General features: G+C 40.0%; 1 protein-coding gene and 1 long non-coding RNA gene across 2 annotated transcripts in view; one reads left to right on the top strand and one right to left on the bottom strand.

Annotated features, from left to right (window-relative positions):
* Positions 1-258: 258 nt before the first annotated feature.
* On the bottom strand, positions 259-11587 carry BCL10 (BCL10 immune signaling adaptor). Its single transcript, XM_023208452.2, has 3 exons — positions 11152-11587; positions 5093-5381; positions 259-2463 (listed from the first exon to the last, which is right to left on the bottom strand). Exons 1-3 carry the CDS (start codon positions 11206-11208, stop codon positions 2108-2110), a joined length of 702 nt encoding a protein of 233 aa, XP_023064220.1. The 5' UTR covers positions 11209-11587; the 3' UTR covers positions 259-2107.
* Positions 11565-12787, top strand: part of LOC111540241 — a 125452-nt gene continuing 124229 nt past the window's right edge. The window contains exons 1-2 of the long non-coding RNA XR_002730918.2: positions 11565-11647; positions 12505-12602. This is a non-coding gene — a long non-coding RNA (uncharacterized LOC111540241). The remainder of the gene's footprint in view (positions 11648-12504; positions 12603-12787) is intronic.

Here is a 12787-nt window from a genome sequence, read left to right as displayed (position 1 = left end):
TTTTTATAAACCTACAACTGCTCCAAAAATAAAGTATTAATAATATATACATATACATAAAAATTAACATTTTTGTATTATGATAAATATGGTATCCCTGAAAAGTAACTTTTTCACTGCTGCATTAATGAACTTAGTTAACAAATTGCATCCCATCAGTTATCCTAAATTACACACTTTTGGCAATGGCTAGTTTTCAGGGCTAAAAGGAAAAAAAAAGATTTTGTAGAAGTCAAAAACCCACAAACCTAGCTTTATGCCAACCTTAATTTTATTGTCTATGTAGTTAGAAAACAGTCTGAAAGAAAACTCAGTGTTAAAACTAATCTATATATAGGTGTTATTGTATATCTAAATTATAATCTTTGATTGAATTTTTAAAAAGGTGTCCAGGAATTGAATGTTAAAGTCTGCTTCTGCTTTTTAAATCACCTTCCTTAAATGTAATCTATTTTCTTTCTAACACCACTATTTTTGCTATGCATTGGAGGTGAAACATTTCTCTATAATTCTTAGAAAATGCTTACACTAAAAAAAAAAACCAATCTTTAAAAAATTTTAAAGCTAATATGCCAATCTTCTTCATGATGGATAAATTCATCAGTCCATCCAGAAATACAACTCGATCTCACAATCTTAAGTAATGTTTTTTATAAATATTGGCACATATTAAAAAAACTTTTAGATACTGCCTATTGAAAATTTGTAACTCCAAAATAGCACTACTTTAGTAAAAAAAATTTTATTGTTAATAGGAAAATTTCAATTTCTACGTTTTTGCAATTAATAATGGAAATATATAGGAGACAGATGTCAGGAAACAGATAAATTGTAATTTAAATAAAAACAGTGAGAGCGTAAGATTTATAAACGTGTAAAATTAGTTCAATTTTGTTATATAACAAAAAGACGAATCTGGCTAATGGCCCACTTATTCAAATAGCATTAAAAACAGAATTGTCACACACACCAAAAATAATTTGTTCTAGTTATTTCAACTGTACATTGGTCCTCATTAAAAGAGAATGAAAAGTACAGAGAAAATATTTTTTAAAAAATCTCATCAGGCTAGGCGAGGTGGCTTGTGTCTGTAATCCCAGGACTTTGGGAGGCCAAGCTGGGTAGATTTCTTGAGCCCAGGAGTTCAAGACCAGCCTGGACAACATGGCAAAACCCCGTCTCTATAAAAAATTACAAAAATTAGTGAGGCATGGTGGCACGCACTTGTAGTCCCAGCTATATTACTTGAGAAGCTAAGGAGGGAGGATCACGTGAGCATGGGAGGCAGAAGTTGAAGTGAGCCCAGGTTGAGCCACTGCACTTCAGCCTGGGCGATAGGGCAAGACTCTTGTCTCAAAAAAAAAAAAAAGAGAAAAAAATACCTCAAATACCTCATCATATTACATGTAATAACTGAGGTTTAGGCCAAGATATTTGTCTTCAAGAATGAAAATGATTAAGCCAAGAATGTGAAAATCCTAACAAAGTAGTATAATTAGTAAGGTTAATTAGAAATGAATGTTGGCAAACTGAGATCTGAGGTGGCTCATACTCCATCAAGTGTTCCTCTGGTATCAAAAAAAAGGCTGTTTAAGTGCCTATAAGACAATGGAGTAGAAAAGAGATTTTTTATTTTTATTTTTCTATATTGGCAGTTTTCCCATCAGTGATTGGTTTTATTACTGAACAGGAACAGCTTAATGCTGAAAATTTGCTGCTGAATGACTGGCAAAGACTATTAGACTGAAAATTTCTAGCACAAATGCACTGAGGAAAAAATGTTCTTCCCAGTAAGAGTCTATTCTCAAATAGAGATATATTCCCTATTAAAATCAGTCTTAAAATAGAAAATATTTTAAAAAATAGTGAAAGACCTTAAAAAGGAAAAAAAGAAATTACTAAAAAGTACATGATCAACATGATTTACAGTTAGCTATCTTAAAAGTATGCTTTTTTATTCTAAAAATCCTATTTACAAAGTATGCTTACATCGCATTTTAAAAGACATGTATCAAATGTAAACAAATCATTACAGTCATTTTATAAAAAGATTCATATTTTTTAAAACATTTTTTGTCATCATTAAAAATTAAAAGGCAATAAAGTGTCATTGTCGTGAAACAGTACGTGATCTTAAGGGAAGAAATATCTCACTAGAGTTTCCACAAGTTCCTTCTTCTTCTAACTGCAGGTCTGGCGGCAAAGGAGGAGCCCCTGGGTCCCCAGGTCTGGGAAGTGTAGTTGAAGAGAAGATGGTATTTTCAGTTCTGCCTACTTCTAGAACAGGCAAATTCAGAGAAGAATTAGTGGAAAAAAAGGGCGTCGTGCTGGATTCTCCTTCTGGATGGTACATGACAGTGGATGCCCTCAGTTTTTCAGAGAAATTACTCTCATTTGAATTTGATCTGGAGAGGTTGTTCGTGGCTCCATCTGGAAAAGGTTCACAGCTGCTACATTTTAGTCCTACAATAAAATTATTCATATGTAAATGAAAAAGTAACTAAAAAAAATGGAGTCACTGTCCATCTTGTGCCTTGTTAAAGATTACAAGCTAGTTACCCCACAATCAAAATTTAAATAGCAATTTATAATTTCTGTCATAATCTATTTCAAATCTAATTTGCTTTTCTCAACAACCATGAAGTATACTATTATTTGCATTTTCTAGATAAGAAAATAGTCTCATGGAAGTTAAACGACATGTTATAATTCTTATTTAAGGTACGGTGTACATATAAACTTAACCATCTAAAATTTCTTATAAAATAAGAAATAGCTTTCACAATAAATATTCTTTAGTATTCTGGTACAAAAAATATTAGCCAATAAAAACAAAATGTAAACAGGGCAGATGCTAAAATTCTATCTGTTCATCAATGGCAATGGCTAATTCTTGAATAATAGGATATCAGAACTAAAAGAAATTTCAGAGGTCACCTAGGATAGTCTCTTTATTAAAGATGGGGAAAAAAGGGCGGAGCATGGTGGCTCACACCTGTAATCCCAGCACTTTGGGAGGCTGAGGTGGGCAGAACATGAGGTCAGGAGTTCGAGATCAGCCTGGCCAACACGGCGAAACCCCGTCTCTACTAAAAATACAAAAATTAGCCAGGCGTGGTGGCAGGTGCCTGTAATCCCGGCTACTCTGGAGCCTGAAACAGGAGAATCGCTAGAACCTGGGAGGTGGAGGTTGCAGTGAGCTGATATCGCGCCATTGCACTCCAGCCTGGGCAACAAGAGCAACACGGTCTTAAAAAAAAAAAAAAAAAAAGGCATAGGACAGTTAAGTCATGCCCAACATTCCAGGACTACTTTGTGGGAAACTGAGAACTACAATTCAATAGATAACGTCCTGTTTCTCAACCTCATAGTTTACTCAAATGACAGTGGTTGTTCCCAACAGCTATGGTATGAATGTATCTGCCAAAATCTCACATGTGGAAACTTGGTTGCCACTGCAGCAGTGTTAGGAGCTGAGGCCTTTGGGAGGCAACAGGGTCATGAGCTCTGCCCTGGATTAATGTCATTATCATGGGAATGGGTTACTTATTTTGGGAGTTCGACTCCTTTTTCTTCCCTTTCACACTCTTGCCCTCCCTCACTCTTCCATCTTCTGCCCTTCCACCACGGATAACCCTTGCCAGATGCTGACGCCATGGACTTGGACTTAACCAGCCTCCAGAACTGTAAGAAATGAATACATTTCTTTTCTTTATAAGTTACCCAGTCTCAAGTATTGCTATAGCAGAAAACAACTTAGATACCATCAAATAATTTTATCACATCCATAGTTAACCATTATCCACAGGATTGAAAGAATAAACACAAATACAATTTACCCTTCTGTTAGGCTTAGCAAATATTCAACCTACAGGCACAGAAACCCTGAGTTGACAATTTTTAGGTAAAACCTGCATAGTCTATAAAGGACACTTACATGTCACTTCTTCCACTAGTTTTTCAACCTTACAATACAGTCAGCATGTGTATTCCATGCTATAGAAACTACTTCCTTAGATATGGCTCAAAAGGGAAAACTTGTCATGTGTCCCAGCAAGGGGACACTTATAGACTATGAGTTCCTTAAGGGCAGAACCCTAAATTATTCTTTTCTGTATCCCTAATGCCTAGAACAGCTGTAGAACGTCACATGCATATTTATGTGCTCTGGAGAGAGAGAGAGAGACAGCAATGAACAGAGAAAGGAGGGAGCTGGGGATTTAAATTGTGTAGGCAATTCCACACAATATTCCAATCAATGAGTGTATATTCTGGAGTGAGAGTGAAATGGGACAGGTGAATCTGCTATTCTCTTAATGTTTCCATGCTTTCACATCTTGTCAGACTAGTTTCAAGTCACGAATATTTTATGCAACGTGATTCCTATAAACAAGTGCCAATTACTTCATCTTGTGATCAACTGGTGATCGCAAGAAAAACTAGCAGAGTTGGACTTTTAAAATACTTTGCCTAAATACTGTTCTTTATGTGTGATGTACAGTATTTTCAGAGGTTACTCTTGAATAATTTTATATTCTGCTGACTTTAGAAACAAATCCTTATGTATACAGGGATTTCATAATAGTTACGTTTTCCATAAATGGTATTAAATGAATACAAATACAGTATATTGACAGATATTCCACTTTTTCAATGTAATAAGGTCATATAAGGTAAAATAAATGCAAATTGAATATAATTTTGAAGTTTAAACTTTTTGAAAGCAAAATGATCATTTCTGGTTTTTTTTTTGTTTTGCTTTTTTGAGACAGGGTCTTGCTCTGTTGCCCAGACTGGAGTGCAGTAGCACAATCATGGCTCACTATAGCCTCAATGTCCCAGACTCAAGTGATCCCCCCACCTTAGCCTCCTGAGTAGCTGGAAACACAGGTATGCACCACCATGCCTGGAAAATTTTTTTTATTTTTTGTAGAGACAAGATCTCGCTATATTGCCCAGGATGGTCTCAAACTCCTGACCTCAAGCAGTCCTCCCGCCTTGGCCTCCTAAAATGTAGGCACCTGGCCTGCTCTGCATTTTTAAAAAGCATTATTACATTTAAATTAACTCTTAGATAAGTAAGATATCTTACCTTTCAGATGTTCTAGTTTTATATTTCTAAGTTTCAGCACTTCATCTGTAATCTTCTGTATCAGGAAGTTCTGTGTTTTTTCTCGCCGAATAGATTCAACAAGGGTGTCTAGACCTTTTGGGTTTTCCTGTAAGTAGTCTAACAATTTTCCAGCCCTTTTTCTACTTGATGTTCGACAAGAAATTTCTTCAGTGTCTTCCCTACTGAGTATTTTTTTTGCACGTAGATGATCAAAATGTCTCTCAGCTATGATTTTCTCACACAGGTATACACGTAAATTTTCTAAGGCCTAGAAGACATAAAATATGGTTCAATGTTATTTTATAACATCTAAGAAAATCACATAGGTGACTATTAGTTAGCAATCTTAACTGGTATGAGATAATGTTCTAAAGTCAGGTGGCTCAGGCCTTCTAAAATGCATGCTAATTAAGATGAAGGTCCAAGTAGACACAAGTAGGTCCTAGACATTCCTCCTGCTTTGATCTCACCTTCAAACCTAAAAACCAAGACCAGGCTGTTGTGAGGAGGGACCGGCTGAATCTAGAGGGCCTGGGTCCTTGGAAACAGGGAGGTCTGTTGAGGGCCATCTTCGGGAGTAAAGATGAGGGCAAAGACTGCTGGACATTTTAGCTATCGGTTAGCAACGAGTCCAGAATTAATCAGGACCAATAACTTAGTGAGAAGTCTCACAGTCTGTAACTTTCTCATGTTTGTTATTAATTACTCCATTTCCTTAGAGTAAAACTATTAAAAACAAAAAACAAAACACAAAACCCTAAACTGAAAAAGCCCATATGTATCTGTCTTTGGGGTCCGCTGGAAAGACTACACTCTAACTCAATGAATCGGTCTTGGTGGAAGGGAGATGGAAAGATGTGTGGGGAATAATGAGTGTTGGAAAAATGAAAGAAATAAAGAAAAAGGACACCACAAAAAAGCAAACCTAGACTTGAGAAGTGCCTGAGAGCTTAATTAGCAGAAAACCCATGTTGATCTCAATAAATGGCATTGATAATTTGATATCGGTGACTGTATTTTAGCTCCTCTATTGACTAGATATATGATCTTGGGCAGGTAATTAACTCCTCTGTGCTTGTTTCCTCAGCTGACTGTTATATGAGGAATAAAGATAGGCAAAGTGCTTAGAAAAGTGCTTGGTACACAGTAAGTGATCAATATATGTTAGTAATGATGACAAAGGTAATGGAAGGCCAAGTACCCTAGTATATGATGTCAGGAAAGTAGGCTAGGTGAAGGGTTCCTGTGGTTCTTGGTCTACTGAAGTTCCACATTTGTTTGTTCACATGACAAACATTTTACATATCTTAATTCCTAATATGCCGAGTGCTGAGCACTGAGTATACAAAGATGAACAAGATTTGAATCCTACATGCAAAGGGCTCATGGTCTAGGTGGGAAAACGATAAATATCACAGGCAATAATTATAAAACAATGTGATAGGGCCCAGAAAAAAAAGATTGTAGGTCAAACACTGGAAAAGCACAGAGTAAGCAAATAACTATGTCCAGGACCTGGTCCTTATCATATCTGGCATGGATTATTAACAATAGAAACCTAGCTGCACTTACTACCTCCTTCCCCCTCCTCAACATTTCTCCTTCAAGAGAAAATGGAAATCTGGAGTATTATATGAATTTTACTAAATTTGTTTTAAGGATCTTACTCTGTCACCTAGGCTGGAGAGCAGTGGCTTGATCACAGCTCACTGCAGCCTGGAATCCCTAGACTCAAGTGATCTCCATCTCAGCCTCTTGAGTAGCTAGGACTACAGGTGTGAGCTACCATGCCCAGCTAATTTTTATTTTTATTTTTTTGTAGAGGGATCTTTGCTATATTACCTAGGCTGGTCTTGAACTCCTGGCCTTAAGTGATCCTCCCACCTTATCCTTCTGAGTTGTTGGGATTACAGGGGTGGGTCACTGTGCCCAGCAAATTCTAATATGGAAATTTTGTTAATTTAAAAACAATTTTAAAAACAATGTTCTGCCCTGTCTTAAAGGATAAAGTTCCTTTACGTGGCAGAATAGTAGAGAAGTTAAGAGCATGGCTCTAAAGTTGGACCAACCTCAGTTCAAATCTTGAATCTAGTACTCACCCTTGTGAGAGCTGGCCCAAGTTACTTCACCACTCCAAGCTTCAGGTATGTTATTGATAAAATAAGGATTAAAAACTTAACTCACAGGACATCAAGGAGGACTAAATGCAAATACTATATATGAAGGTCACACATAGTCTCTGTACACAGTAAGTAATAATAACTAATTAGGGAAGACAAAGTTCATTGATAATATGCCTCCTGCCTACCTCTCCAACTTAATCTATCACTACCTTTGTCCTGAAAACTTATGCTCTACCTAAAACTATCTGTCTCTCTACATTTTCTTATGTATTTTTTGTCTTCTTTTCTTTTATCAGACCCTAAAGCCCCCATTCGTCCTTTAAGATTTAGGTCAGTGGTCATCTTCTTTGGAAAGGTTTACCTAACTCCCCAGAATGAGTTAGGCACCCCCTCCTCTGTCCTTGTAGCACCTTATGTATACATTTCACCTTTCTATACACCAGGACTCCACTTCTTTCACCTTATCTCAAAATTCATTTCCAGATACTTCCATTCCTGCCCCAGTATTCTTCTTGAAGTCACCAATGACCCCCTTATTGACAAATCTTTTCCATCTTCATTTTATTTTTCAGCTGCATAAACACAGTTGACTACTCCCTCCCTGAAACAATAAAATTGTTACATGAATACCACACTCTCCTGGTTTTCTTCCCATCTCTGTGGACACAAATTTTCAATCACTTTCTCTTTTTCTTTTTTGTTACCCTACTTTCAAGCTTACAATTCACTTTTTAAAACTCTTTTCTTTAAAGGTTTTTAAGCCATTTTTCTCTTCTAGCTCTCAGCTTTCTAGGTAAAATCATTCCATCCCACACTTACATTTCTAGCTCAGATCTCTCTTCTGATCTTTAACTTTGCAGATGTAATTGCTGATAGGACATTTCCATGTACTAATCTAATTACATCCTCTTCCTCAACTCCCATGTTCAATCCATCACCAGGTCCTATCCTTTCTAGTTCAGAAATTGCATCTGGAATTCTTCTGCTCCATCCATCTCTACTACCTTCACCTGATCCAAATCACCATCATCTTTCATCTCTATAGATTCCAAAAGCCTGCTCACTGGCTTCCCTGTTCTTATTCTTGTTCTCCTCAGTCCATGAAACAGGCAGAGGGATCTTTAAACAATACAATTCTTCAACATGTCTCTACATTACTTGGGGGGTGAAAACAGCCAAATACTTTATTTACTAAAAGGCTCTTCATGAAAATGGCTCTAGCCCACCTTCCTAACTTCACTTCAGATTACCCTCTGCCTTCCTCCGATTTCCCCAAGTCACCAAGGTGTTGTATGTCTTAGGTCCTTGATAAATTCTATTCTGCCTAGAATGCTCTTCCCTCGGTTCTGTCAAATCTTTCAGGAATCAGTTTAAATGTAACCTCCTGACCATCCCATCTCAAGTCGATTTCCCCTACTATTGTCTTAGCACTGTTTGATTCCTTCATAGTAATTGCCATAATAGAAACAAATATATTTATTTATTTTAAACTCTAACATCTCTGTTTGAAGCAGACAGCTACGAGGTATGGTTTAGCCAACACTGTATATTCTGCACTTACCAGAGCACCAAGCAGTTAATGTTTCAGATGAATGTAAAACTCACTGCACTTATTTTGTGATTTAAAACGATTCCCCTCAAGAAACTGAGCTCTTTTCAAGTTAGGATTGTGTCTTCATTTTTAATTTTTGAACTGTTAGAACCAACCACAGTATCAGATTCACAGTAGCATGTAATCTATATTTATTAAACTGAACTAAATCCAACCAACACAATGAGGCAAATAACTAGATAGGAGAAGGGAGAGACACTAAAGAAGTGGGAGGTCCCAAGGCGAAGGGTGGTAGCACACCATTCATCAGGAAAGGCAATGCAGCAGTAATAGCAGGCAACTTTGGGAAAAGGATAACAAAAAATTCAATTTTTTGACAAGGTGAGCAATCTGTAGGATATAAAAGTAGATTTCCGGTAGACATTTGGAAATAAGGACCTAGAGTGGAGAGAGAGAGAAGTCCAAATATGTGGATAATTTTAAAACTAAGATCAGAAGACATTTTGAAAATATCATGAAAAAACCTCAAAGAAAAAAGCATGCACGGCCGGGCGTGGTGGCTCAAGCCTGTAATCCCAGCACTTTGGGAGGCCAAGACGGGCGGATCATGAGGTCAGGAGATCGAGACCATCCTGGCTAACACGGTGAAACCCCGTCTCTACTAAAAAATACAAAAAACTAGCCGGGCGAGGTGGCGGGCGCCTGTAGTCCAGCCTACTCAGGAGGCTGAGGCAGGAGAATGGCGTAAATCCTGGGGGCGGAGCTTGCAGTGAGCTGAGATCGGGCCGCTGCACTCCAGCCCAGGCGACAGAGCTAGACTCCATCTCAAAAAAAAAAAAAAAAAAGAAAAAAGAAAACAGAAAACAGAAAAAAGAAAAAAGCATGCACACAGTTTCTTTTATAGACCTTTTGAAACCCATCCATGGTTTCCTCAAGGTTACGCATTTCTGATACAGGGGTAAAATGAAATCCTTAAGATAGATAACATCAATGAACTGACAGAGAAAAACAAAGACCTGGAAGCCCCTCTTCACATCTGTACTTGTATACAGATCTTATTTCCTTCCACTTGTAATTTCTCAGTTCCTGTTTTATTAGCTGTAAAGTGGGAAAGGCAATTATCTTCTTTAGAGGTTGTTGTGAAGGTTAAGTGGGAACATTGTAAACTGTGTGACACAGCATCTGGAACATAGGAGGACTAGCTCTTGGAAGTTCAAGGTTTTACTGGCACTCACCATGAATAAGACAACATTTATTCTACAGTAGTTATTTATGTTCCATTCTTATCTCAACTAGAATGTAAAGTAGGAAACTGATCTTCATTTTTCTGTATCCTTCCAGACCCAAGGCCAGTACTTTCCATATAGTAAGTGCTCCATAAATCTCTGTTGAATGAGGAAACTAAGCACAACTCCCAGTCACATCCAGTTTCCTTCTGCTGGTGAGTCACACCAATTGTGAGTAGTGTAATAGAGCTTACAGGGAAGAGGAAGGGATTTGAAGTGGATGAACATTTAAAAAGTTGCCATCCTGTCCAGTTCACCAAAATGACTTTGTGAAAGTACTGCAGTGTTCAGTAAGAACACGTTTCATGTTGAGTTTGTTTTTAATTTGAATTCATATAATGTATTTTAGTGATACTCATACAGGTCTCATCTGGCAAAACAAACGCAAAGGAAAAAGAATGTCCTATCTCAACAAAGCCATTCGTTACAAATAAATATGAATGAAGGTTTATGTAGTTCTGCACCATCCGAGAAGAGCATAACTTAGCTACTGAATATTTTCGACGTTTACCTGTATATTAATTCTCAGCTACGTGTATTCACTCCCCCAACCCCAATTTAAATACGTGGGCGTCTGCTTACTAGGGGAATTCCAGGTTGTGCTTTCAGCTGTTGAGCTTCCTCAAGCCCCCTATGCAAAAGAGCTTCACATTTTTGGTCCACTGCTTGGGATCCTTCACCTGGTACAGGCTTCGCTCCAGGCTGAGAGAGCAGCCTAGGCAGCCTGACTCAAGGATGAATCTGAGCCACCGGTCCATGACGAAGCAGCTCCAAGAACACAGTGTGGGGAAAAGCATGAGGGGATGGGTGAGGAGTGGGCAAGAATCAAAACTCCACTGGGCAATAAAGGCCAAGCTCTGCGTTCAGCGACGTAAAACCTGGATTGACAGGTCACTGGAGGACCACTGCCACCAAGGTCCCTCGGATGCAGGGCTCGCCACAGTCTTCCTGTGCTAGGACTTTCCGCTCCTCGGACCTGGAGGATCCTCCTTGTCCTCGGACTCCAGGCTTCCGCTTCCCTTGCCCGCTGGGCTGCAGCCCGCACCCGCCCGCCCTGGGCACAGTTGCGTTACTCACGTCCTTCTTCACTTCAGTGAGGTCCTCCTCGGTGAGGGACAGCGCGGTGGGCTCCATGGTGGAGGCGGGAGATGGCGCTTCTTCCGGGTCCGGGAGCTCGAGCTGCGCCGCCCCGCCCTGGTGGGGGCTTCGGTCTCCGGGTAATGGGGGAGAAGAAGAGGAGGCAGAGCGGGTCGGGAGAAAGACGGCCGCCCCTTCGGGAACCAAGGGACTCGGGGGTCAAACCGTAGCGCTTCCGGCCCCGCCTCTGGGGTCGACGGCGCCGCAAACCTACGCGTAGCGACGCGCAGTTCGGAGGAGTGTTTCTTCCCTCTCTTAGAGGCTCAGGCGCAGGGACCGCCCCGCGGCGCGTCCCTTGGCAGAGCCCGCCCTGTCTCTGCAGCAGCCTATTGGCGCCAGCCCGCGGGCAGATCCTGTTCCCGCCCCCGACCGGAGCCTTTCGGGTGGCTCCACCCACAACGGGCGTTTCCTCAAGCCACGCCTGCGCAGGTCGTGGGTAAGTGCCCCAGGTTAGCTTCCTCATAAGGCATCGTTTCCGTGGGTGGGGTCCGTCAGTGCCCAGGCAGCTGGCATTCTCAGCCTTTGCTGCCTGCTCACTTCGGGGGAGTCTGGTCTGGGCTTGTCAGTACCTTCGGGTTCCTCCCCTTTTCCCAGACCCTGCCCTACGATTTCCTGTTGCTATGTTTGCCGGTTACTGTTTCGGTCACACACGAACGCACTCATCATACACACATACACATGCATACACACAAACAGCCTTACTAAAGAAATTTTTGAAAGAAAAAAAGAAAGCACCTACAATCCCACCACTTTAACACCTAATTTAATGTTTGCATACTTTTTGGTCACTGTTCATTATAAACATAATTTTTCCTCATTAGTTAATCTGTAATGGAGATAGATATGCTTACATTTCAGGGCTGCTGGGATCATATATAAAGTTCTTAAAGGTAGTTGGCATACAGTATGCACTCAACTGATTATTTATTTATTTATTGAGACAGGATCTCACTCTGTTGCCCAGCCTGGAGTGTAGTGGTGCGATCTCGGCTCTCTGCAGCCTCCACTTCCACGGCTCAAGCGGTCCTTCCACCTCAGCCACCAAATAGCAGGGACTCCATGCGTGCACCACCAACCAGCCCAGGTAATTTTTTTGTATTTTTTATAGAGATGGAGTTTCGCCATGTTGCCCAGGTTGGTCTCAAACTCCTGGGCTTAAGCCATCCACCGCCTTGGCTTCCCAAAGTGCAGGGACTATAGGCATGAGCCACCCGGCTCATCCTACTCAAACATTTATTGAGTCCTCACTAATATGTTCTAGGCAACTTATATTATGAGTCCTCCATTTTATAGGGGGAGACTGATGAAGACACGACTATCCCCAGACCATATTCTAACTACTATGGTGCTGTGTAAAAAGCAACCTGAGAAGTGTGGATGACAAGCTACGGGTAGGGCCCTGGGCCCAAGACGGTCGCTTGGACAACATGCTAAATAAACTATAAATAAACTCGATGGTATGTGAAGCTACAAGAGTAGATAAAAATGACAGGAGGACCAAGGACAAACTTGGGAAAGCCAATGTTTAAGGAAAGGGAAAGCAAAACACACACACACACACACACACACACACACA

The sequence above is a fragment of the Piliocolobus tephrosceles genome, chromosome 1 (assembly GCF_002776525.5).
Source record: "Piliocolobus tephrosceles isolate RC106 chromosome 1, ASM277652v3, whole genome shotgun sequence".
Taxonomy (NCBI): Eukaryota; Metazoa; Chordata; class Mammalia; order Primates; family Cercopithecidae; genus Piliocolobus; species Piliocolobus tephrosceles.
Note: the sequence above shows the minus strand (reverse complement) of the source record. Positions and strands in the feature narration are given on the sequence as shown.

Excerpts from the sequence above, each read along its gene's own strand:
- BCL10 (XM_023208452.2), bottom strand. The coding sequence starts at position 11,208 with ATGGAGCCCACCGCGCTGTCCCTCACCGAGGAGGACCTCACTGAAGTG. Across the intron at positions 5,382-11,151 it reads TCACTGAAGTGAAGAAGGAC|GCCTTAGAAAATTTACGTGT; the intron begins GTGAGTAACGCA and ends TATGTCTTCTAG. Across the intron at positions 2,464-5,092 it reads AAAACTAGAACATCTGAAAG|GACTAAAATGTAGCAGCTGT; the intron begins GTAAGATATCTT and ends ATTTTATTGTAG.